The sequence below is a fragment of the Bos mutus genome, chromosome 28 (assembly GCF_027580195.1).
Source record: "Bos mutus isolate GX-2022 chromosome 28, NWIPB_WYAK_1.1, whole genome shotgun sequence".
NCBI lineage: Eukaryota > Metazoa > Chordata > Mammalia > Artiodactyla > Bovidae > Bos > Bos mutus.
The window spans coordinates 37120676-37146527 of record NC_091644.1 but is presented as its reverse complement, the minus strand read 5'-3'; the positions used below and the strand labels follow the sequence as shown (position 1 = coordinate 37146527).

At 37.8% G+C, this 25852-nt stretch overlaps 1 protein-coding gene across 3 annotated transcripts in view; it reads right to left on the bottom strand.

Annotated features, from left to right (window-relative positions):
* LYST (lysosomal trafficking regulator) overlaps positions 1 to 25852 on the bottom strand; it is a 176076-nt gene that overhangs the window by 129349 nt on the left and 20875 nt on the right. For 2 of the 3 annotated variants that reach the window (XM_070364844.1, XM_070364845.1), the window contains exons 2-4: positions 18551 to 18640; positions 15570 to 15768; positions 300 to 390 (exon numbers count right to left, since the gene is read on the bottom strand). In XM_070364844.1, the coding sequence (XP_070220945.1) occupies positions 300 to 390; positions 15570 to 15761 (283 nt within the window). In that variant the 5' untranslated portion in view covers positions 15762 to 15768; positions 18551 to 18640. The remainder of the gene's footprint in view (positions 1 to 299; positions 391 to 15569; positions 15769 to 18550; positions 18641 to 25852) is intronic. The other variant, XM_005905646.3, reaches the window with a different exon arrangement.

Genomic DNA, 25852 nt, shown 5'->3' with positions numbered 1-25852 from the left:
AGCAGAGAATCTTTGATTTCTTCAAACTTTTCACACTCCATTTTTAAATGTTAGGCTGTTCTGCTTCTTCATCTGTTTTCTAATCATTATTACGTTCAAGGAATTCTCCATCGTTTTTATATTAGAAGAAATAAAAATGTATTTGCCTAAAGAATTTTTCATATTAAATATCACACTAATATACACTGCTTTGATTTTGAGCTGCTATCAACCATCACAGTGAAGTAACCTTTCAATGCAAGTTTTTCCCCAGTAGAATTTTGATAACACAAGTGATATGACAAAGAAAAGAAACATACCTGTTGCCTTTTCTTCTTGAACAGGTATCTTCCATACCAATGGAAGGAGTGACAGAAGAAGGGTAAGGAGTTCTTCTCTGCATGTCAATGCCTGTATTAGAAATAAAAGAATCCTTCATGCTCTGAGGTCATGAAACACAGTAATTCCTAATACCTTATCTTTAAGTTGAAAAAAAAATCCCATTTCTTGAGGAGGAAGAATCAAATTAACCTATCTTAAATCCAATTAAAGCTGTGATACTTTGCAATTTATAAACCCTTCCAAGGCTAGAAGAAGGTAAGAGTATTTGACAGTATTTAGCACATTCTTGCTGCTTTTTCCGAAAGTAGCTGTTACTACCACCATGCACACTGTAAGAATTCCTCACCTACAAAAAGATAAATTTGCTAGGTGCAAATGAAAAGTTAAGCCCTATTAATTAGCAAACCAGTAACAAAAATTACTAGAAAAACAAAAAGGCTTCATGCAGTTAAATTTAAAACTCAGAAAACACAATTTTCAAAAAGAGAAATGGACATTATTAATACAATAGTATATGTAAAGAGAGACAGACTTATTAGTGAAGGTCATCCAATAAATATTTATTGACTGCACACTAGGTCCATAGCATTTACTGTCTTACCCTTTCTGGAGGATATGGTCCAAGCCCTGGAGAAGGTCCCCTCATTTGGTCCATAGAACACATACACACAAAACAGTTAAAGAACAGAAGGCACGCAGCATGTGTACATACCCGGGTGTGGCACAGGCATTCAGTTTAGGAGTTCAGAAAAAGGAGCAATCATTATCAGAGGTGTGGAAGTGCTACACCTGGGAAACTTGGGACATGGGTGGTTGAGGAATTAATGACAAATCAAGTGTAAATTGCTCATGTCAATCTGTGGGGAGGGGGTCAGAGTGGGTCAGGGTGACATAATCAGATTTGCCACTATATAGACAACAGAACTGGTGGGGAGGGGAAGGGACTAATCAGTGTTAGAGGCAGGGAAACAGTAATACAGACGAGATAATAATTATCTGAAGCCTCAGACAGTAACACTGAAAAGGAGGAGACATATTTGAGAAACCGTAAGGGAGAAATGAAATGTCTTGCAGCTGATTAACTATGGGGCATATGGGAGGGGAAAAAAAAAAGATCCAAAAGAACTTGAAAGTTTCTGATTTAGGCCACTAGGTAACAAGTGATAACACAGTCATCAAGACAGGACATTTAGCAGTGGTGTTAGGTTGGGGTAAAGATGATGGATTCACTTTTTAGATATTACTGAGTTTGAGATGTCTGTTGGATCTCCAAATGGACTCAGCTTTTTAGTAAACAGCTGAATATACATGACTGGAACTTAAGAAAAAGATGTAAAGTAAATAATTGGGGTGTCATCCGAGCAGAGGTCAAGGACACGGGTGAAATTTCCTAGGACAGTATGCAGGAGGAGAGGGGCAGACTTCCCAGAACAGAGTTCTGGAGAACACCACTGAAAGAACCGCAGGTGGTGGTGCTGAAGAGCGGCCTGCAAAGGAGACTGATACGTTAACTCTCTCCAAAGAGAAGCAGAACAAGAAATATCAAGGGAAGAGAGCAGTTCACAAAAGAAAGAAAAGTTAACCAGGTCAAGAGTTGTTGATCTTTAACTGTGTAAGGTGATAGGAGGAAAGCACTTAGCAAATACAGGGTCACTGGTGACCTTAACAAACACAGTTTTGATGGAGTGATGAGGGTGCAAATCAGATTACAAATAGGCTGAAGAGTCAAGGGGAATGAGAAAGTAGAGACAGGATTCCGATTATTACTTTCTAGCATCTTGGTTATGAAAAGGCTTAAAATTCTGCAAAAGCAAAATCTAAATCCCTTCTCAGGCCTGGAAGACCCTTCATGACATGATTCCTACTGACTTGTCCAGTTTTAACTCCTACCACCAAAGCCAACCCCTACCTACATGTATTATTAAGGTTTCCTGAACATCAATGGTCCTTCAAACATCTTCCTCACATGCACTGCTCTTACAATTCTCTCACCATCCTTCCATCTGCCAAGTACCAACTCATCCTTCAGGTCTTAGTTCCTCTGTGGGAAGACTTCTCTAATCGATTGCTCCTAGGTCAAGTAAGGTTTCATGCCCCTGATTTAGTATAGCAACCAATTTGCTGAATGGTTAATGTCTGAATGCCCATTTTCCTCTTTCATTCATTCAACAAATATTTCTTGAGCCTCTACTATGTGCCAGACATTCTGGATGTAGTGGTGAACAAGGAAGACAACACTCACATCCTTACAAAGCTGACACTAGCAGGTGAGACAGAAAACAGTGGTGACAGATAAGAAACTTTCAGACAGAATGCTGTGATATGGAGAAAATTAAATAAGATGGAAAGAGGAACATTTCAATAGGCTAGTCAGGATGGACCACTTGAGCAGATGCTTAACTGATGAGAAGGAAGAATCCATGCAAAGGCATGGAGGAAAAGAGCTCATAGGAAAGATACAAAGGGTGGGAATGGATTTGACTTTTTCATGAATGGCAGGCAGGACAGTGTGGCTGGAGCACAGCAAGGGGGAGGGCACTAAGAAAAGGCTGCAAGGCCAGCCAGATGGACAGTGCCAGATACAAGGCGGCCTTGGGGAGGGGGGTCACATGAAGGGGTTTGGATTTATCTCTAAAGATGATGGGAGATTTTCCCAAACATACTTTCTCTCAGAGCATGAATTCCAGGGCTCAGGCCCTAGTCCTTAGCAATCACCTCCCTTTTTCCCACTCAATGCCTACTACACAGCTGGATGTTCATAAACATTACCTGCCTGAATGATTTTGAATTCTGGATGCAAAGTAAAAATTGTATCAAAGGGCAATTCTATGCCATTTCTATGTGCTTCACTTCAGAGTCAGCAGATGTCTAGATAACAATTGTATGTAGAGCTTGTACTCGGTACCTATCTCAACATTTTTTAAGATGCCAGCAAAAGATACATTATCTTGCAAAAAACAGTAAACCAATTTTGGACAGGTACATTCCTGCCTAGTCCCTCTAAGTTGAATCTTTATCTTTAGTAGAGGAACTAATAACATTCTAACAGAGCTTGCCAAAACCTCAAGGGTGTGTGAAGAAGTGCTACAGACAGGCTGTCCTTGTAATTCAGCATGTGTTCCTCCACAGTACACTGGCAAATCACCACTGCTGTGTGAACTGGCATTCCTGCCCCTGGCTTCTGAGACACGTGGCCTGGAACTGCTCTGTTTCCTTCCCACTTAGCTCAAGGCTCAATATGCCAAATTAGGCAATATATGACCCAAACAGAGCCATTCCCTGGCTATTCCTAAACTATCTGATCTAGTGAAATCACAGTACTCCTCATCTAATACTTACAATTTTATGTTCTCCCCTCTGCTTGGAAAATGACTGTGTCACACATTTTTAAATTCCCCACTGCAATAACAAACAGTGAGATCACTCTCATCCAGGTGGTAAGAATCATGTTCATGCCACATATCTACCAGGTGCCAGGCACTGTCTCTTCCACAATTCTATTGTTTTGATTGTATTTTATATTAATTGCCTATCCTAACCATCCAAAAGTAGTGATGGCAGGATGGAAGAGAAAGGGCAATTCTATTGGGAGGAAAGGCTGAAATCCCAAATCAGAGGCGATGTTTAGGAAGCTGCAGGCATATGGGCACCAGATCAGTGGGGTTCAAGGATCTTAGGATGACATGTTAAGGGATTTGGACTGAAGTTATTTTAATTTATATTAATGGCATTACTTTTAATTTTGACATGCTGAATTTAATGTTCCAGACATAGCAGAAATATATGTGCTATTTAAGTCCTTCATTTCTTCTATCACAATTTTATAATTATTTCTTAAATGTGTATCTATATACACACATGTGAACATTTCTTCAGTACTACTGTAAACAGAATCTTTTTAAAATTTTCTAGTTGTATAGATTTCGCTAAAGGAAACAATATGTTTGTCTTATATTCTATAATTCTGTTGAACAATTTTCTGGATGATCTTTGGGATTTTTCTGTACACATCAGTTTAAAAATTAACTTTTATTTCTCCATCTTTCTCACATTTAGCTGTCACTATTTTCATATTCCACTTTATTATTGCATGTTTTTAAAACATGACATCAAACAGAATAGTAATAAAGTTATTCTTATGCTGGTTCTATTGCAGAGCTTATAAAAAATTATTTTGATTTCTTCAAACAGCTCATACAACTCAATAACAATGAAAAACATCCAACTGAAAAATGGAAGACCTAAACAGACATTTTTCCAAAGAAGATATACAGATGGCCAGCAGGCACATGAAAAGATGTTCATCATCATTAATTATCAGAGAACTGCAAATCAAAACTACAATGAGGTACCACCTCACACTGGTCAGAATGGCCATGATTTAAAAAGTCTACAAATAAATGCTAGCAAGAATGTAGAGAAAATGCTCCTACACTGTTGGTGGGAGTGTAAATTGGTGCAGCCACTATGGAAAACACTACAGAGGTTCCTCCAAAAACTAAAAATAGAGTTGCCATGTGATCCAGCAATCCCACCCCTGGGCATATATTCAGACAAAACTATAATTCAAAAAGATATGTGTGCTCCTATGTTCATATGAGCACTATTCACAATGGCCAAGACGTGGAAACAACCTAAATGTCTACTGACAGATGAATGGATAAAGAACACGTGGTACATACATACAACGGAATACTACTCTGCCAAAAAAAAAAAAAAGAAATAATGCCATTTGTAGCAACATGGATGGACCAAGAGATTATCATACTAAGTGAAGTAAGACAGATAAAGACAAACACCATATAATAGTCACTTCCATGGAGAATTCTAAAACAGGACACAGATGAACCTATCTCCAAAACAGAAACAGACTCACAGACATAGAGAACAGACTTGTGGTTGCCAAGGAGGTCGGGGGGATGAGGAAGGGACAGATTGGGAGTTTGGGGTTAGCAGATTAAAACTTATTATACATAGAATTGATAAACAACAAGGTTCTAGTGTATAGCACAGTGAACTATATTCAATATCCTGTGATAAACCAAAATGGGAAAGAATATGAAAAAGAATATTCAATGAATCACTTTGTTGTACAGCAGAAATTAATACAACATTGTAAATCAACTATGTGAAATTTGCTCAGTCCTGTCCGACTCTTTGCTACTCCATGTTGAAAGTAACAAAGACTTTTTGCTACTAGTAATACTGTACTAGTAGCCCACCAGGCTCCTCTGTCCATGGGATTCTCCAGGCAAGAATACTGGAGTGGGTTGCCATTCCCTTCTCCAGGGGATCTTCCTGACCCAGGGATTGAACCCAGGTCTCCTGCATTGCAGGCAGGCTCTTGACCATCTGAGCCACCAGGGAAGTCCTACTCATACCTTAATAAAAATGAATATAAATTTTTTTCTTTTATTTCTGCTCTTTTTAGATGAAACTCTATTCTTAATCTATTTTTAGAGTTTTTGTCAAGAATAGATGAATTCTGCTAAATGTTTTTGATGTCTCAGGATAATTACATGTACTGTTTTCCCTACTGATGTCAGATACTATGCTTTGAAAAAAAAATAGTTTTTCTTTATTTAGACCGGAAGTTGCAAACTTCTTTTGTAACAGGCCAGAATGTAAACATTTTAGGCTTTGTGAGTCATATATGGCCTTTGTCCCATATTTTTGTTTCTTTTAACAGTGTTTCAAAAATGCCAAAACTCTTATTAGCTTGTGTGTTGCCCACAAACAGATCAGTGGCAACAGGACTTCGCCTATAGGCTATAGCCTGCCCAACCAGCTCCCAATTCCCTTTCCTCCTCTCCTCCCATCAAAAATGGGTTATTAAGTGGCTATAATACTAAGAGTATTATGTCACAACCCCAGAAAGACTTAAGGTGGTACCTAGTAGGCCCAGAGATTGCACTCATCTCACATGCTAGTAAAGTAATGCTCAAAATTCTCCAAGCCAGACTTCAGCAATACATGAACACTGAACTTCCAGATGTTCAAGCTGGTCTTAGAAAAGGCAGAGGAACCAGAGATCAAATTGCCAACATCTGCTGGATCATCGAAAAAGAGAGTTCCAGAAAAACATCAATTTCTGCTTTATTGACTATGCCAAAGTCTTTGACTGTGTGGATCACAATAAACTGGAAAATTCTGAAAGAGATGGGAACACCAGACCACCTGACCTGCCTCTTGAGAAACCTGTATACAGGTCAGGAAGCAACAGTTAGAACTGGACACGGAACAACAGGCTGGTTCCAAATAGGAAAAGGAGTACATCAAGGCTGTATATTGTCACCCTGCTTACTTAACTTTTATGCAGAGTACATCATGAGTAACGCTGGGCTGGATAAAGCACAAGCTGGAATCAAGACTGCTGGGAGAAATATCAGTAACCTCAGATATGCAGATGATACCACCCTTATGGCAGAAAGTGAAGAAGAACTAAGGAGCCTCTTGATGAAAGTGAAAGAGGAGAGTGAAAAAGTTGGCTTAAAGCTCAACATTCAGAAGACGAAGATCATGGCATCTGGTCCCATCACGTCATGGCAAATAGATGGGGAAATAGTGGAAACAGTGGCTGACTTTATTTTTCTGGGCTCCAAAATCACTACAGATGGTGACTGCAGCCATGAAATTAAAAGACGCTTACTCCTTGGGAAGGGAAGTTATGAGCAACCTAGGCAGCATATTAAAAAGCAGAGACATTACTTTGCCAACAAAGGTCCGTCTAATCAAGGCTATGGTTTTTCCAGTAGTCATGTATGGATGTGAGAGTTGGACTATAAAGAAAGCTGAGTGCCAAAGAATTGATGTTTTTGAACTGTGGTGTTGGAGAAGACTCTTGAGAGTCCCTTGGACTGCAAGGAGACCCAACCAGTCCATCCTAAAGGAGTGGGTGTTCATTGGAAAGACTGATGTTGAGGCTGAAACTCCAATACTTTGGCCACCTGATGCAAAGAGCTGACTGATTTGAAAAGACCCTGATGCTGGGAAAGATTGAGGGCATGAAGAGAAGGGGACGACAGAGGATGAGATGGTTGGATGGCATCATCGACTCAAAAGACATGGGTTTGGGTGAACTCTGGGAGTTGGTGATGGACAGGGAGGCCTGGCGTGCTGCGGTTCATGAGGTCGCAAGGAGTCGGACACGACTAAGTGACTGAACTGAACTGAGTAGACCCTGTTAGCCAGACAAAAGTAGAGTATTACTAAAAATTTTAAGGGTGTTTTTCCACACAAGCGTTACATGCCCAAAGTAGAAATCCGTCTGAAAAACAGAAAAAGGTATGTTAGAACACCTGCCTAGCTGGATTTCACTGGATGAGTGACTGCGAGTGCCTCCTCTCACTCTCCCTTGTTGAATACAAGTATGTATTGTGGTTAACTTGTTCCTGTCTCATCACTGTGTACAGGGTGTATGGGGGTGGATAATTTGTCTTTTTAGTTCACGAGTCTCTCAGTCAAGAAAAGCTGCTACTAAAGTGCTGCACCGGGAAGCCTAGAGTGCATACAGAACTGATGCATATCGTGAGCTCGTGGACTTCGGATCGGACGCCACGAGGGAACATTACTCTGAGAGTCCTGGGAGGGAGTATGGGAGAGATGCTAATAATCATGGCCAGAGGGAAAACACTATGGTAGATAAAACATGGCCACAAGTGATTTCCTCCCATCAAGTGCTGGAGTCTGTGTTCTCATCTTTTAAATCTGTGCTGGCCAAGTGACTTGCTTTGACCAACAGAATGTGGCAGAAGTGAGATTATATGACTTTCTTCAGCCTCCCCCTGAGCCTCTTGGAGTGCTTCCATCCATGGAAAGAAGCGGAGACTAGCCTTCTGAAAGACGAGAGGCCACATGGATGAGAACTGAGGCAGCCGGCCAACAGTCCCATCCAGCAGCCCTCAGTCTTCTGCCAACCAACTGCACATTTAGATGTAATCCCTGCTGACACCATAAGGAGCAGAGGTGGTGATCCCAGCTGAGCCTGTCTGAACTGCCAACCTCACAGAATCATTAGCAAATAAATCATTTTTTAATGCAGCCAATTTTTTGAATTGTGGTTTGTTACATAGCAATCAACTGATACACTCACTGCTCCTGTCTACTAGCCTAGGTGTAAAGGAGGTAATGCAATGGTTTATCTACTGCTGTCCAGTGGCTACCATTTCCACTGTGATCACACTCCCACTCTTCCAAGAAGTAGGAATGTCAGCATCTGCTATGCTCCCTCATCCCTGTTAGACCAATCATACACAGATAAATTCTGGCATATGTGTAAACAGAATCTGTAGATCTAGATGTAGTAATTTAAAATCCATTCATTGTTATTACCTTTACTAAATTGAAAAGTTTGCATTATTCTCCAACTGAAACAATTCTTGCTAATAATATTGTCAGTGACTGACTTGTCAAATCTGAAGAATACTTTTCATTGTTTATTCTCTTACTTAAAAACCTCCCTAATATTTTCAGAATGAAATTAAGATTCCTTACTATGGTAGACTGACTTACTATGGTAGAGCCAACTCTTTAAAAAAGACCCTGATGCTGGAAAAGTCTGAAGGCAAAATGAGAAGGGGGCGGCAGAGGATGAGATGGTTAGACAGCATCACCCACTCAATGGACATGAGTTTGAGCAAACTCAGGGAGACAGGGAAGGACAGGGAAGCCTGGCGTGCTGCAGTCCATGGGGTCACAGAGAGTCACACATGACTGAGCAACTGAACAACAAAACTACAGTAGACAAGGCTTGCCATCAGTTTCCCCACTAGCCCAACCTCCACATGCAGCCTTTGCTTTAACCCTCCTAGGAGATTCTTCTCCAGAGCTCAGTGTGTTTGCATTTGCAGTTCCTTTGGTCTAATGCCTCCTCCCCCTTTACACTGCCAATTCCTGTTTACACATGTCAATCTGTCTAAGAAACATTTCCTGAGGACTCGCTCCTTTATATGCCCCAATAATTTTACAGTTTGTCATCCTTAAAAAACAAAATTTGTCCATCCCTTCAAAAGCGCTGAGTTCCTGGTAAAGACATCTCTATTCTTCTATCTCTGTATGTAGCACAGGTGCTAGAACATAGTAGATACTGTTGAATAAACCAGTGAATGAACTGTGTAGCCACAGTTTTAAAAGTCTGATATTTTCCAATTAAACTTACTTTATGTATTATGATGGTAGGCCAATTATATAGTACCACATATTAAAGAAACAATACTACAAAAATGTAAGAAGACGAAAGTATTCTCTTACATATAAAATAGCAAAGGTTAAAGAAACCCATTATATTTTTAAAACTATACTCTGTTCATAAATGTATAGCCTGTTCTTGATATTTTACTCAGCAAAATAATTAACAACGTTATAGAACATCCACAAAATGTGAATAGGTATGGAAACTATATAAACTGGAAATTTTAAAAGCAGAATGTTATATAACACATGGTTGTGTATTCTAGTTCAATTTTGATATATTTTTTTGGTAATAAATCATGTTATTTTTTACTCATTACATTAGAATTAAGTGATATATGTCCATGATTAGGGTACAGAAGAAATTAGAAACCATTACTATCAAATACAACATAGAAATAAATCACTTTTATGTTCGAAGAGATCTTTGAAGTCATCCAACTAGATGTATTTATGTTACTGATGTATATTACATTACTAATGAGGATACTGAGATCTGGAGCAATTGGGTCACCAAAGCCACCATCTAGATGATACTGATACCAACATTAAAATCAAGGGTAATTGTTGTTTTTTTAGGCTGGGCAGTTTTCAAGTTTCCAGTCTGTTATCTTTAACCATTAATAAGATTATATTTTTTCTATTTAAGTGTTTTTCCCCTAAGAATAAACAGATTAACATTTCTGTATATGATAAACTATGACCAAATTGGGTTTATTCCAGGAATGCAAAGTTAGTTCAACATTTAGAAACCATCAATGTAATCCACCTACATTAATAGAAAAAAATAATACGATAGTGTCAATAGGCACAGAAAAGGTATTTGACAAAACCTAACATTCATTCAGGATACAAACTCTCAACAAACTGGGAATAAAAGAGAATTTCCTTATTGTGATGAAAGGCATCTGGGAAAAATCTGGAGCTAACATAAGATTTAATGGGGAAATACTGACTGCCTTTCCCTCAGGCCAAACACAGGCAGGCTGTCCACTCTCATCACTTCCACCCACCACTGTACTAGAAGCCAAGGAAAAACACAAGAAAATGAAATAAAAGGCATAAAAATTTGAAAAGAAGTGAAATCATTTATAGATGACATGACTGTTTACACAGAAAATCCTAAGGAATGCACAGTAAAATTTCAAGATAGATAAGTAAATAAATTCAGTAAAATCACAGGGCACAAGGTCAACATACAAAAATCAACTGTATTTCTATGAGCAGCAAGCAGCAGAAAAATAAAAATTTTAAATGCCATTTATAATGTCATAAAAGGGATAAACTATTTAGAACAAATTTACCCCCAATTACATAAGACCTCAATACTAAAAACCACAAAATACTGTAGAGAAATTTGAGAGGACTCAAACAAAGAGATTTATATCATGTTCATGGATTGAGAAACTCAGGACTGTTAGCATGTAAGACGGCCATTTTCTTCAAATTGATTTCTGGATTCAACAACATCACAACTGAAATCCTAACAGGCACTTTGCAGAAATAATAAGCTGATTCTAAAATGTATATGGAAAGGCAAAGGATCTAGAATGTTCTTCAAACATTTTGAAAAAGAACAAATTAGAGAACTTACACCATTTAATTTCTGGAATTACTATAAAAGTTACAGTAATCAGGACAGTATAGTATTAGTGAAAGAAATTACAGAGTAGAAGAAGAGTTTAAAAATAAACTATAAATATATGGTCAATTGGTTTTTAACCAAGGTGGCAACGTTTTTCAGTAAGGGAAAGAACAGACTTTTAAGAAGAAATGTTGTAGAACAAATGAGTGGATGGGCAGAAATGAACCATAATTCCTACCTCAAATCATATTCAAATATTAATTCAAAATGGATCACAGACCTAAAAGACCTAAAAATAATAACAAAAAAGCCCCTAGGGGGAAAAACATTGGAGAATATCTGTGCAACTTTGGGTTTGTAAGACCAAGATTTCTTAGACAAGATATGAAAAGCACTATTCACAAAGGGAAAAAATTTGCTTTCCTAAAGACACTGTTGAGAAATGTAAAGGCGGGACCGTCCTGGTGGCCCAGTGGGTAAGATTCTATGCTTCCACTACAGGAAGCACAGGCTCCACCCCTGGTGGGGAACTAAGATCCTGCATGCCTCACAGCTCAGCAGGGAAAAAAGAAAGATATGAAAAGACAAGCCACAGAGAAAGTATTTGCAATTCAACAAAGATTTTTATCCAGAATACATAAAGAATTATAACAACTGGATTATAAACAAATAACCTGAGTTTTAAAATGAGCACAAAACTTGAACAGATATTCACAAAAGAAGATATACAAACGGACATTAAACACACTAAAAAGTGCTCAACATCATCAGTTGTCACAGAAATGCAAATTAAAATTGCAATGAGACACTGCTTTACATTCACTCAGAACGCCTAATACTAAAAAAATTGGCAATGTCAAATATTAGAGAGGATATAGAACAACTGGAATTCTCATACACCACTGGTAGGAATGAAAATTCTCATACACCACTGAATGAATGAACAAAGTGGTAACCACTTTGAAAAACAGTTTAGCAATTTCTTATACTGCTAAACACCTACCCTGTAGCTGAGCAATCATATGCCTGGATATTTATCCAGAAGAAATGAAAATATATTCACACAAAGACATTTATAAGAATATTCACAGCAGCTTTATTCACAATAGCCAAGTGTAAACAACCCAAATGGAGAAGAAAATGGCAACCCATTCCAGTATCCTTGCCTGGGAAATCCCATGGACAGAGGAGACTGGTGGGCTGTACAGTCCATGGGGATCACAAAAGAGTCAGACACAATTTAGCAACTAAAGAACAACAACAAAACAACCCAAATGGTTAAACAACAGGAGTATGGTTAAAAAATTATGGTATATCCATACAACAAAGCACTAACCAGAAACAAAAAGTAATGAACTACTGATTTAAGCAACATGGATGAATCATCTCCGAGACACAAGCGTACACACTGCATGATTACATTTATGGGAAGTACTAGAACAAGCAACACTATACTTAGATGTTAAAAGTCAGAATAGCGGTTATCTTGCAGTGGGGGAAGGGGAGTGGCTGAGTGAAAAGGAGTATGACAAACTTTTCTAGGGTGGTGGAAATTTCTAACCATTGGTTTGGGTGGTGGTTATAGAAGTTACATATTTGTCAAAACTTACCCAACAAAATACTGTGCATTTCCTATACGTAAATTACGTATTAATAAAAAGTCTGCTTAATTCCTTATATTAAATATCTGTTAATAAAGCAGAAGTATTGCAAGGATTTAAACTGCCTTTTCTCCAGAGTATCCAAGAAGTGTTTCAACATATGAGAAACAGATAAAAGCTAGTTTCTCCTGTACAGCTTTGAATCCAGTGCTTTGATTTCATCTTAAATGATTAAATCTTACATAGTTAAATTCCCCTTAAAGAGCCTAAAGATCATTCTCCATTTTCTGGTTTAAACAATTAAATCTTGGGAAGTCTTATTTTTTAAATGGCTATTCATTAATATTTTATTTTCACTCTTCTTCTACTGTCCCTACCACCATTGCTACAGATATTCCAAAAAGTGAGTAACTAGGGAGAAAGAAGACATTAAAAAAATATTGCCATAGGAAAAAATGTTGCAATTATGAGTTGAATGAGTTCAATCATTTAATGGGCTTCAGATGGTAAAGAATCCATCTGCAACGCAGGAGACCCGGTTTGATCCCTGGGTCAGGAAGTTGCCCTGGAGAAGGGAATGGCAACCCACTCCAGTATTCTTGTCTGGGAAATCTCATGGACAGAGGAGCATGGCAGGCTACAGTCCATGGGGTCACAAAGAGTCGAACAGGACTGAATGACTTTCACATTCACATTCAATCATTAAACAGTACAGTGAAAGATACTTCACAACTCAAAAGAGAAAGACAGAAAATAGATCAGTGTTTGCTGAGGGCCAAGGCGGATGGGAGGGACAGGGAAGTAATGGCTAAGGGCACCGGGTTTCTATTTGAGGGGGTGAAAATATTCTAAAACTGACTGTGGTGACAGTTGCATTTCTGTATGACTACACTGATCTTCTCTGGTGGCTCAGATGGTAAAGCGTCTGCCTACAATGCAGGAGACCTGGGTTCAATCCCTGGGCCGAGAAAATCCCCTGGAGAAGGGAATGGCAACTCACTACAGTATTCTTGCCTGGAAAATCCCATGGACGGAGGAACCTGGTTAGGCTACAGTCCATGGGGTCGCAAAGAGTTGGACACGACTGAGCGACTTCACTCAAAAACCACCAAGTCGCACATATGAAATAGATTAATTCTTTGATATGTAAGCTATATTCCAATAAAGCTGGCATTTAAAAAAGCTACTGAAAGTTTGGGATTATATTGGAATTTACAGAGCAATTTGGAGAATAAAATATATTTATTATATTGACTTTTTCCCAGTACATGAAAATTATGTAGTTCCACCCTTATTTGGGTATTCTTTAGTTTCTCTCAACAACATTTTATAGTATTTTATAGAGAAATCTATATATAATTTATCAGATTTATTCCTGGATAACTGGTATTTCTGATGCTATATAAGTAGTATCTTTAAAAAAAGAGAGAAAAAACACAGAATTGTTCTAATGTGGGGTAAGAAGATAAACAGAGCATGATATGTATACTAAATCATCAAAATTTTGAAATATAAAATCACTACATGTGGTCTAACAAATCATTTTTTATTTTAAAATTTATTTATAGAAGCCATACAAATATTTAAAAATTAAATTCCATTTAGTCATATTTGATCAATCACATTAAAAAAAGAATTAAATTACATAAACCTATATAATGTTATAAATCAATGCTACCTCAATAAAAATATTGGAGAAGAAAATGGCAACCCACTCCAGTGTTCTTGCCTGGAGAACCCCAGGGACGGGGGAGCCTGGTGGGAGGCCGTCTATGGGGTCACACAGAGTCGGACACGACTGAAGCAAATTAGCAGCAGCAGCAATAAAAATAAATTAAATTTAAAAATATATAAACTTGAAAATGTTCTGAAAAATTCCATGACAGGTAGATACCACAGTGAACAAATACTTCCTGATTTATATTGTTAGGTTTCTTAGCTTATAGTGAAAATAGCCGCTTTAATTTTAGTATCTATATTTACCCAATATATATATTTCTTAGCAAAATGCTTTCATGACAAGGAAATTTTATTTTACAACAGTTAAATTTACACTTAAAGTGTTTAAAGCTGTCTATCATACTGGTGCTATAGAGTGTTTATTATCCTTTAAATTTAAATTAATTGAAATATTATTACCTAACTATGTTAGTTAGTAGATGGTGAAAGCAGATGGTGGGCTTTTCTTTCATAAAATAAATATTTGTTTTCTAATCAAATGAAATAGATAAAAATTGCATTTAGGCTTCAAGTTAACCTTGTCTGAGTTAATGTTTCCAGATCTCAGTCTTTCATCTACAAAAGGAGGTTAGATGAAAACATCTCCATAGTCCCAACTAGCTTTAAAATTCTGTTAATTCTATAAAAAGGAAACAGCAAAATACCATATGGTCTTACCATTGTTTAAGCAAACACAGTAATGTACGAAAACCAGATGATTTAGTAATTATTAGTTTACACAAAGGATTCTGTATTTTCACCCCAGAATTGGCACATTCTCTAAATATAATTTACACTAAACTTTAAAAAAATATACCTGATACTTATTGAAAGTACAAATGCAGATTTTTCTGAATCATGATCTTATCTCTACTAACATAGTTATCTCACACTGATATTAAAATTAAAAAGCATAGTGTATATGAAAGCATTTTAGAAAAAAGGTTGTTTATAACTGTAAGATATTTTAGACATTTTGGAAAGTATTCAAATAAACAGTATGTTCATAAATGGAGTTACTTTTCCTTGTCTGAGTGATGTGAGAGACAGGACTTTATCTCAAAAAGACTATCAGAAATTATGCAACCTAGAAATTACTTATCTATAATTAAAATTTACTGATTAAAAAAAATGATTTGATATGAAAATGTTACCTGATCAATGATAGAATTTAGCTTCGTAAGTAACAGAAATCCTCGGCCATGGACAAGGTATTGTCCGAGGGTTGCCATGTGGGTTTCCTCCTCTTCTTCCTCCCTGGCCTCCACTCTCTGGACCACTGCATTGCAAAGCCGGTTGACATCAGTCAGAAACTCACGTGCCAATGAGTTACTGTCAGTGCTCATGACCGAGCTATAAAATAAATATTACATAAAAGATTAGAAAAATAAAAATGTTGTATAAAACTATTAATATGTGTTTTTGTTGCTATTTGTTTTTAATTGAAGACTGACTTTAAATTATTGGGCATTGGTACCTAACCTTATAATCTTTTCAGACACAGTTCTGATCTAGTCTGCTGCTAAGTTGCTTCAGTCGTGTCCGACTCTGTGCAACCCCATAGACGGCAGCCCACCAGGCTCCACCGTCCCTGGGATTCTCCAGGCAAGAACACTGGACTGGGTTGCCATTTCCTTCTCCAATGCATGGAAGTGAAAAGTGAAAGGGAAGTCGCTCAGTCGTGTCCGACTCTTAGCGACCCCATGGACTGCAGCCTACCAGGCTCCTCCATCCATGGGATTTTCCAGGCAAAAAGAGTACTGGAGTGGGGTGCCATTGCCTTCTCCTCTGATCTAGTCTGGTACTCCTTAAATATTCCTGCATGGCAGAAATCAGTCCTGGGTGTGCAATGACTGAGAAAGCACGGGTAAGTCACAGTGCTGGGAAAGAAAACACTAGTGGGTGGTGGCGGCTAAAGTAAATGCTGACTTCCTCTCTAAAATGGCCTCACTCTAGAATAAAAATAAACCCATTACTTATAAAATACTCTTGTTGTACATATTTTGAAAGATAAATGGATCTTTAAAAATATAAACTGTTTTTCACCTGACAGAACCCAAAGACGCTGACATCATTCTGTAGGTTTTGAGGCTGTGCACGTTTTTTAATCTTACCAGAGGAGACTGGTAGAAAGTAAATAACCAGGAAACACGGAAAATTCATCAGATGTAGTACTGACAATGCACATAACTCAACTGAAGGGCTGACACTGTGAACAGCTATGACCAAGTTCATTCAAGGGTACGCAAGAATACAACTCTTCCACAAATGCAGCCCACTGACTATATAAGACATCATCAGTTGCAAGGCACACTGAAACTTTAGAAATTTTAAAAAATGTGAAAAACAAAAAAACTGTGGTAATAATTAGGGCCTATCTTCTAGAAATTAAGATAATAGAAATTAACATGAATTTTTAGACAATTGATGAGGAAATAAGTTCAATCTCACTTCCTAAACACATAAGATGCCATGTCAGTAAAAACAATTATATGCAGAAACATTTTTCCATATTTAAAAATGTATATAAAATACATACACAGTTACATATATAGGGTATCATATATAAATGATCTATTACCTGATTGTTTCATTTAGATAGTTCAGAAATCTCTACATGAACTCTTTCTCTGTTTAACAGCTGTATGCTTACTGTTTTTAATACATTCCACTGCATGTGTATTTTACATATAGTACATGTGTTTCATTAGTAGATGTACTATAACAATGTAGTCAATTTGTCATTGTTGAATATTTAGGTTGTTTCCAGCTTCTTACTATCATAAACAAACTGCAATAAACACCTTATAATACCTGCACATTTATCTTATTATTTCCTTGAAGTAGAAATTACTGTTATATATTTCTGTTAGGTTTATTCCAGGTGTCGTATAGTTTTCATCATTATTCTGAATGGGATTTTATTTTCCATTATATATTCTACTGCTAAGTCGCTTCAGTTGTGTCCGACTCTATGCGACCCCATAGACGGCAGCCCACCACGCTCCCCCGTCCTTGGGATTCTCCAGGCAAGAACACTGGAGTGGTTTGCCATTTCCTTCTCCAATGCATGAAAGTGAAAAGTGAAAGTCAAGTCGCTCAATCATGTCCGACTGTTAGAGACCCCATGGACTGCAGCCCACCGGCTCCTCCATCCATGGGATTTTCCAGCAAGAGTACTGGAGTGGGGTGCCACTGCCTTCTCCATTATATATTCTAACTAGGATACAAAACTGGTATATAAGGGGCCTACAGGAAGTAGATTTATTTTGAGATATCCAAACCTTACTCCTATATCCAAACTTCCTACTGAACTCTCTTATTGATCTTCTTGGAATTTCCAGATCTAAAACCGTGTCAACTACAAATTACAAAAAATGTAAACTTTTCCATCCAATATGCACACACTTTTCACTCTTCTAGCTGCATTAGTTATTAACAGCACTAGCAGAACAACACTGGCAGGGGGGCACTTCTGCCTGGCACAGTAAGAAATACTTATTTCTTCCCACACACCTAATAAGAATGCTGAATTTAACTGAATGTTTTTCAGCCATTCTGAATGCCAACTGAAAAGATGATTGCATGGCATTTTTTACAGATTTTTTTTTGGAACATTTCAAATGCCTGGAAAAAAACAAAGATTCTATAACGTGAGATTATAGCAAATACTCAGACCTCAGATCTAGCAAGTATTAACATTAAACTATGTTCAGTTCAGTTCTCGTGCTGGGGGGATGGGTGTGTGCATGTGTATGTGTGTAGAGAAATCAAACCTTATAGTACAGGAAAGCTACACTCCACCCATACCTCTTCCACCTCCTTAGTTGTTGTTTTATCATTTCCATATATATTTTTATAATTTTGATACATCATAGTCATAACATATTTAGTATCATTTATTTTTAAAACGTATGCACCTTTTTATAACTTTGCTTTTCCCTCTCAACATTAAGTTCATTCCTTTAAACCATTGCGCAATGAGCCACAGTATGAATAAACCATAATTTACATGTCTAGAAAGTTTAGGTATTTTCACTTTGGGTTTAAATTAACATCATATAACTATTAGTTTCAAAGTCTTAGACTGAATCAAGTATTTTGGCTGTTAATATATGTTACATTAAATACTCACCAATCTTTCAACACTTCTGTAACATTTAGGGTCTTTATAATTTGAGTTCATGAACTGGACGAAACAAATATTCTTAGAACAAAGCTACACCTACCAAAAAAAAAAAAAAAAGGCAGGATAAAACAAAACAAAACAGGATAACCATTAATGGCAATAGCTAAACACAAATAATTTTAAAAATTAAAAATCTGACACAAAAACCAGAGGCTAGTCTTCATATTTGATGTATGAAACAGCCAACAATTTTTTTTAATCTCAAGAGCACACTAAAAAATGCCTGTAGCTTTAAGAATGGGATCTTGAGAGATGAAGTCTTGGAACATATTTGATAGGTACAAGACAACCTGATCACAGCTCCCTACACCTCCTCTCCCAACTCCTAACTTATAACCTCCAGTAAACCACTATAAAGGAGGAAGAATTTGGCATCATCTGTCTTAATAATAATGAAATCTAGAAGGCAGTAGAATATCATCTATATACTATGACAGTCAAGTTATTACTTTCCTGTAAAAGATATTTGAGGATACATGAGAACTCAGAAAATACTACAGCCAACAAATGAATAAACCACCACCAAGTTTCCTACCCTTTCTGAATTTTTAAAAATGAATTAATCGCCTACGTATAACACAGTGAAGGCTATTTCTAGAATATCAAAGGATAAATTCCTACTTCTGGGATAGCAAGAAGATGCTTCTCTGTAGTTTTCTCCTTTGCTATAACTTTTACCTTTTACACGCAGAGGCATGAAAAATATTTTCTTATTATAGTTATAAGGCAAACAGTAAGGTTTATTTTGAACCACAAGCTTTTAAAGTCAAAATGACCTTTAATTGCTTAAAATGCTCAAATCTAGAGCATTGTCTTGAATTCCGTTCAGCTTGACAGACGGTTCTTGTACTACACACTATTCTAGGCCCTTGAGAATAAAGTAGGCAGGAAATAGGACAGAACTGCCCTTAGACTACACAAGACTTTGTGTGAATTAGGGAAAAAACACTTTTCCTAGGATGGTGCAGCCCATGGCACACAGCTACCAAAGCACAGACTGGATCTCAGTCTTACTTGCCCACTCCACTGGCCAACCACCAGGGCATCAACTGCTCCATCAAACAAAAGAGTCCTGGAGTGGAGTCTCAAAACGCCTTCCATACCTGCTCCTACTGTATCATCCTTATATTTTTAACTCTAAAATTACAGACGAGGAAATCACCTATCGAACGATGAGCATAAGGAGGTAGTGTATAAATTGCTCTGACTATTGGCACCCTGTAGCCTGGATTACTACAAGATGGAGCCATTTATCTCAGATGCTAATACGATTCCAGCTAACTCAGGCTGGCTACTAGAAGTGAAAGTTGCCAGAAAACTGGATCCATCTGTTTCTCTTACTGAGAGACATTTCCAGGCCAAGCGGAGGGACTTTTTAATGCTCTTACAAAGCCCCTGACATGGTTTCTTTATCTCCATATTGTACACGGTCCAGCTTGGATATCCATCCAAAATCATAAGCCCACCCACCACAACAATGAGCTGTGTCCTCCTGCACTCTGCCTCCTGCACTCATTATTCACAGCTGTACTTTGACTTTAAAAAAAATCACTCAATATTATGCTAGGTGTCCATAAAGTATGGAAATACAGTTTTTTAATAAATTGAAAATGTGCCTTTTAGAACATTACATGTTTTTGCCCCTGTGTAGCTACTTATCTGATGACTATCTTACCTCTTAGGTAACAAGTTCCTTAAGGCCAGGGACCCTGTCTTGTTACTTTTTGTACTTTATAGCAAAAATGCCAAATTTCAAATTCATCATCATTACAATTTTCAACTTATAACTATTGTTATAATGTCATAATAAATAAAACTTGCTCCCAACAATATTATTAGAATTTTTATACTCTTAAAATTTTACCATAAATGAAATGAATCCTAGCAAAATGCCTATAATCATATAAATGACCTTTTCAGAAAAACAAGAGGTTTCATTTTCTCTAATTCAGCGACTAGCAAAGTGTAAAATATAAAATAACCAAAAAAAAAAGCAAACAAAAAACTGACAGTGTATCAGTTATAACTTCTGGTTTTATGTCATTAGAAATGACATAAGTGTCATCATCAGTATGCCATTTAATTAAACAAACATTTATTGAACAGTTACTATACACCAGCTATTATTTTTGACACAAAAAGAAAAATCCCTTTGCTCATGGATTCTAGTGGGGCAGAGACACAAAAATAAATGTAATGCCAGTGTAAAACAGAATAAGGATACAGAATGACAGGAAGGCTACTTTAGATAGGGTTGGCAGGGAATGTCTAAAGAGGACATTCTGAGCAAAACCCTGAATGAAGTAACAAAACAGTCCATGTAAGTACCTGGGGAAAAAGTATTACAGGGCATTGAGACTAGTGTATATTTGATGCACCAGATACTGAATACAAGAGAAAAAAAGAAGTTAGATATTACTACAGAAGTATGAAAAGTCACTCACTCTTACTTTTCAGGGACTGAAGTAAGATGTAGAAAGAAACAGGGGTGTTCCTCTGGAACGGTCTCTCCCGAACAGTGGAAGGCTCCTTCCTGCCCACCCTCCTTTCCTTGCCTAACCTCCAAAAATTTTTTTTAAAAAGAGAGACTACCAAGTTTTTTTTAAGGCTATGTGAGGAACAGCCCAGATCATTTATACATAAGACTGTTTGGGAGAGAAAGTATAATAAAGTTTACCCTTAGCTCCGTCAAGTCTGACAGGTCTCTTAAGAAGCAAGTAAAGGGTATCAGGTAGGCAGCTGGATATACCAAGCGGGTTCAGGTGGGAGGCTGGAACAGGTGAATCAGTTTGGGAGTTATCAGCATGCAGATGCATTTTAATGAGATAATATGGATGAAATAACCCAGAGGAATGCCATCTGAAAGAACTTTCTGAAATGATGGGACTGTGGCTAGTGGCTAGAGTACTCAACGCAGGGGCGGGGGGCGGGGACCCAGAGAATGAGTGCAAGTGGAGCAGAGAACAGGTTCTAGGACTGAGCCCTGGCGTTTACATCACTGAGTTAGGGAGATGAAGAGATTCCAGCATAGGAGGCAAGGAAGGAACAGCATGTGAGGCAGAAAAAATTCAGGAGCATGGTCCTTCCCAGAAACCAAGTGAGGAAAACCTGAAACAGGAAAGAGTGATCAACTGTGTCAAATACTGCTGAGAGGTTGAGTAAGATGGAAGTGGGGAACTGACCATTGGATTTAGCAACACGAAAGTTACTGACAACCCTGTCAAACAGTGTCTTAGTGGAGTGGCAAAGAATGGCGCAGAAATGGAGGCAAGGTGTTAGAAAACCCTTTAGAGGAGTTCTGTCAAAAAGGGTAGCAAGGAAATAGGTGGCAGCTTGAAGGGGACTCAGGATAGGGGAATCGTTTAGTTTTTTAAGAAAAAAAGATATTATGGCATGTTTGTAAGCTATCATAGCATATTCATGTAGCATGTTTCTCCAACAGAAAAAGGAAAACAGATGAAAAGCTACAATGAGGAGATAATACCAGCAACAATGAGGAGGCAAAATAAAGAGGCTCCAATGTGCAAGCAGAAGGAACAGTGCACTTGAGTCAATGGAGTAAGAAGCATGACAGAGTTCACAAGTACAGATGCAGGAAGACTCGTGTACCTGGCAGTAGGAAGACCAAGATTTGGAGGCTTCTATTTTCTCAGTGAAATAAACCACAGGGTAATCCAGCTGAGAGTGAGAAGTGGGAGGTGTTAAAGTGATGAGTGGAACAGTGTCAAAAGCAGCAGCCTCTAAGAGATTTCCCACACAGCTGCAGTAACTAAAATCAAGTTCCGCTGTTCAATAACTGTACCTATACTAGAGCCCAGCTCTCCATGTATCCCCCAAAACAGAATGATAGAACAGATGACGTCAAATACCTCATGGGATTCTATGTATATTACAGCTGCAGCATTCTCTTGATCTGCACATGTACATCCCTATCAAAAGCAGAAACTGGGTCATCTGCATGAATTAGTTTTAGAGACTCTCCTTAACCTTTCCTGTCCATCTATTCTTTCTGTAAACATTTGCAAATCTTTTAAAATGATCTTTAAGAAGCTTTTGTGGAGATAACTTCAAACTCATTAAGTCTATGCAATCTACATTCTTTTTTATAATTTTGGAAGTTTATTCCTCACAATCTTCTAAAAGTTTTCAAATTCACTGTAATAACTCAAAGATTACCAGTTGAGCAATGACATTAACAAATTTTCTCAGAATCTGAACCTGAGGTGTGAATTCATTTAGAACAACCAGAGGTTCTGGTACAATCTCCTTCTCAATCTTGGGCTTACATTTTCTCCTATTATTCTTCTTACTTCTACCCTTATTAATCTGTGTATAGATCATTCTTCATGTTAGAGAAGATGCAAAGAAAACAGAAATTGAGAAGTTGCATTTATTCTCTGTCTCTGATCATAGAGTTGGTTTGTTTAAAAGAAGAATCCATTATTTGCTTGTTATTTTCATGTTCTATATATAAAATGTAAAGGTCAGTTTTGACATTTTAAAAATCTTAGCTCATTATTCTCAGAGGGTTGTGTTCCTCTTTTATATATAAATAATTTTGTTTTTGTTATTTGTTTCTCTTTCCTTGTCCTGCACATGTTATTTCAAAATGTGAGTTCATTTGGCCACATTGCCTCTACTTTTTCTTCACAAATTATTTCCAACTGTTCAATAAAGCCTCTGTCTATGGACATCTTACAACCACTTTCCCTTCTACAAACTACATATGGCACCTTACCTATCTTTTCTTTGCTATTTAGGAACTCTGTATCTCCAATTCTCTATATTCCAGCTTTGCTTCAAGTCTTCTTTCTGTTTATTATTTATTCACTTACCTATCACTTACTAAACACCTGCTTTGTGCCAGGCACCAAGAGCACAAGTGGGAAAGCAGTCCCAGTCTCTGCCCACCCCCAGGAAGATCACATTATGTGGTAAAGGCAAACCAATACACAGGGCACTGTGTACTGGTAAGAAGTACTGAACCCAATCTGAGTGGTCAGGGAAGCCTCATGAACGAGATAATTTTGAAAAAAGTTGAACAGGTAAAGGGAGAAAAGGAGAGAAGAAAGGCATTCCAGACAGGAAGAGAGGCTCAAGTCAAGTCCCCAGAACAATTACAGTAAGTTTGGTATCAAAAAGCAAAATGGGAAGCAGGAAAACAAGGATGGAGAGAATAGTGATCAAAGATAAATAAAAGGATTTCCTGGGGTGCTGGCTGAAACCTGTGAATTTCTGATGTGATCAATTTTCTCAAACGTTTCAGATTCTCCAGGATTCAGCTGCTTGGATCTCATAATACAGAATACAGACTGTATCACTGATCTTGAAATGAGGGTTCTGGTGAGTGGAGGCAGCAGAAGCATAAGAGGAAGGAATCACGGGTACAGGTGAAAGAATAATTCGTATGGTCAAAAACGGGGTACAAGCTGGGTAGAGAAAAGAAAAAGGCCAGACACATGTTGCCACACAAAGAGGAAATTCAGGTACTCAATCTCTATGAGAGAGAACAGAGAATGTAGCAAGGAAGATATGGGAATTTATAGATTTCTGAATCAAACAGTTCCAGATGATGACAACATCCAGAGTGTGACTCTGCATGTCAGTGTTGGAGGGGAAGTGAAAGGTCACTATAGTTGAGTAATCATGAAGTTAGTTTTCTGGACATTAGCTCTTCCCATTATGTTCACTAACAAAGCCCTCACAGAGGGTCAAAATTAGGCTCAGAGTATCAGCTCCCCGAGTATTTCCTTTACCTTCTGGAAATGCAATGGTCAATAAAATGAGCTTTGCTTTTACTGAGTGAGACCTCCCACAGACATTTTAGGAAGGCTGACTTTGATATTTTAGCTCTGATCTGGTTCTGGTTCTGGCTCTGCCACAACCTATTATCCAAAAGATCACAGAATTATGCTATCATTCTCAGTACAATGTATTTTTCAAACATTCACCTTCGTGAAATATGGTAGGGCTACTACACCTGCCCCTACACCAAGTCATGACTACATATTCTTAACTTTTAGGCATTTTTAAAATATATTATCGATTCTATGCTTTAAGCAGTGCTACTGATGATACTACATTTACCACAGAAGACAAAATCTCAACAATATGGCAAAAAGTTCTCCAGTGGTCACTAAGTTTCTTCCTCAAGAACTATTAAATAATGAGTGGTCTTGGTGATAAGGAGGACAGAGTCTACTGTGCTACAATTCACTTTTTCACTAATTCATTAATTCAACCAATATTTATTACTTAATAAATATTTCAATAAATGTGTACTAGTCTGTTTTTGCTAGTTTCTGAATCTGTTCTGAACAATCAAATTATTAGTATTATAACAATGGTGAAAACAAAGGCGGGAGATTTGGAATCAAACAATTACTGTCCAGTCACACAGAGCTCTATGTGTGAAGTTTGGCCTCCTCCCCATAAAATGTCCACGGAGTTGCTATGTGGATCTTCAGAGATTATATGACATTGGTAAGCATTTTCGGAGAAGGCAATGGCACTCCACTCCAGTACTCTTGCCTGGAAAATCCCATGGATAGAGGAGCCTGGTAGGCTGCAATCCATGGGGTCGCTAAGAGTCGGGCACGACTGAGCGACTTCACTTTCACTTTTCACTTTCATGCATTGGAGAAGGAAATGGCAACCCACTCCAGTGTTCTTGCCTGGAGAATCCCAGGGACAGAGGAGCCTGGTGGTGGGCTGCCGTCTATGGGGTTGCACAGAGTCAGACACGACTGAAGCGACTTAGCAGCAGCAGCAGCAGCAGCAAGCATTTTTGGTAAATGTTTTATGCAGTTCAATTTTAAATGCTTCTGTTAGGTCCATACCATTTCTGTCCTTTATCGAGCCCATCTTTGCATGAAATGTTGCCTTGATATCTCTAATTTTCTTCAAGAGATCTCTGGTCTTTCCCATTCTGTTGTTTTCCTCTATTTCTTTGCATTGATCGCTGAGGAAGGCTTTCTTATCTCTTCTTGCTATTCTTTGGAACTCTGCATTCAGATGCTTATATCTTTCCTTTTCTCCTTTGCTTTTTGCTTCCCTTCTTTTCACAGCTATTTGTAAGGCCTCCTTAGACAGCCATTTTGCTTTCTTGCATTTCTTTTTCTTGGGGGTGGTCTTGATCCTTGTCTCCTGTACAATGTCATGAACCTCCGTCCATAGTTTATCAGGCACTCTGTCTATCAGATCTAGTCCCTTAAATCTATTTGGCACTTCCACTGTATAATCATAAGG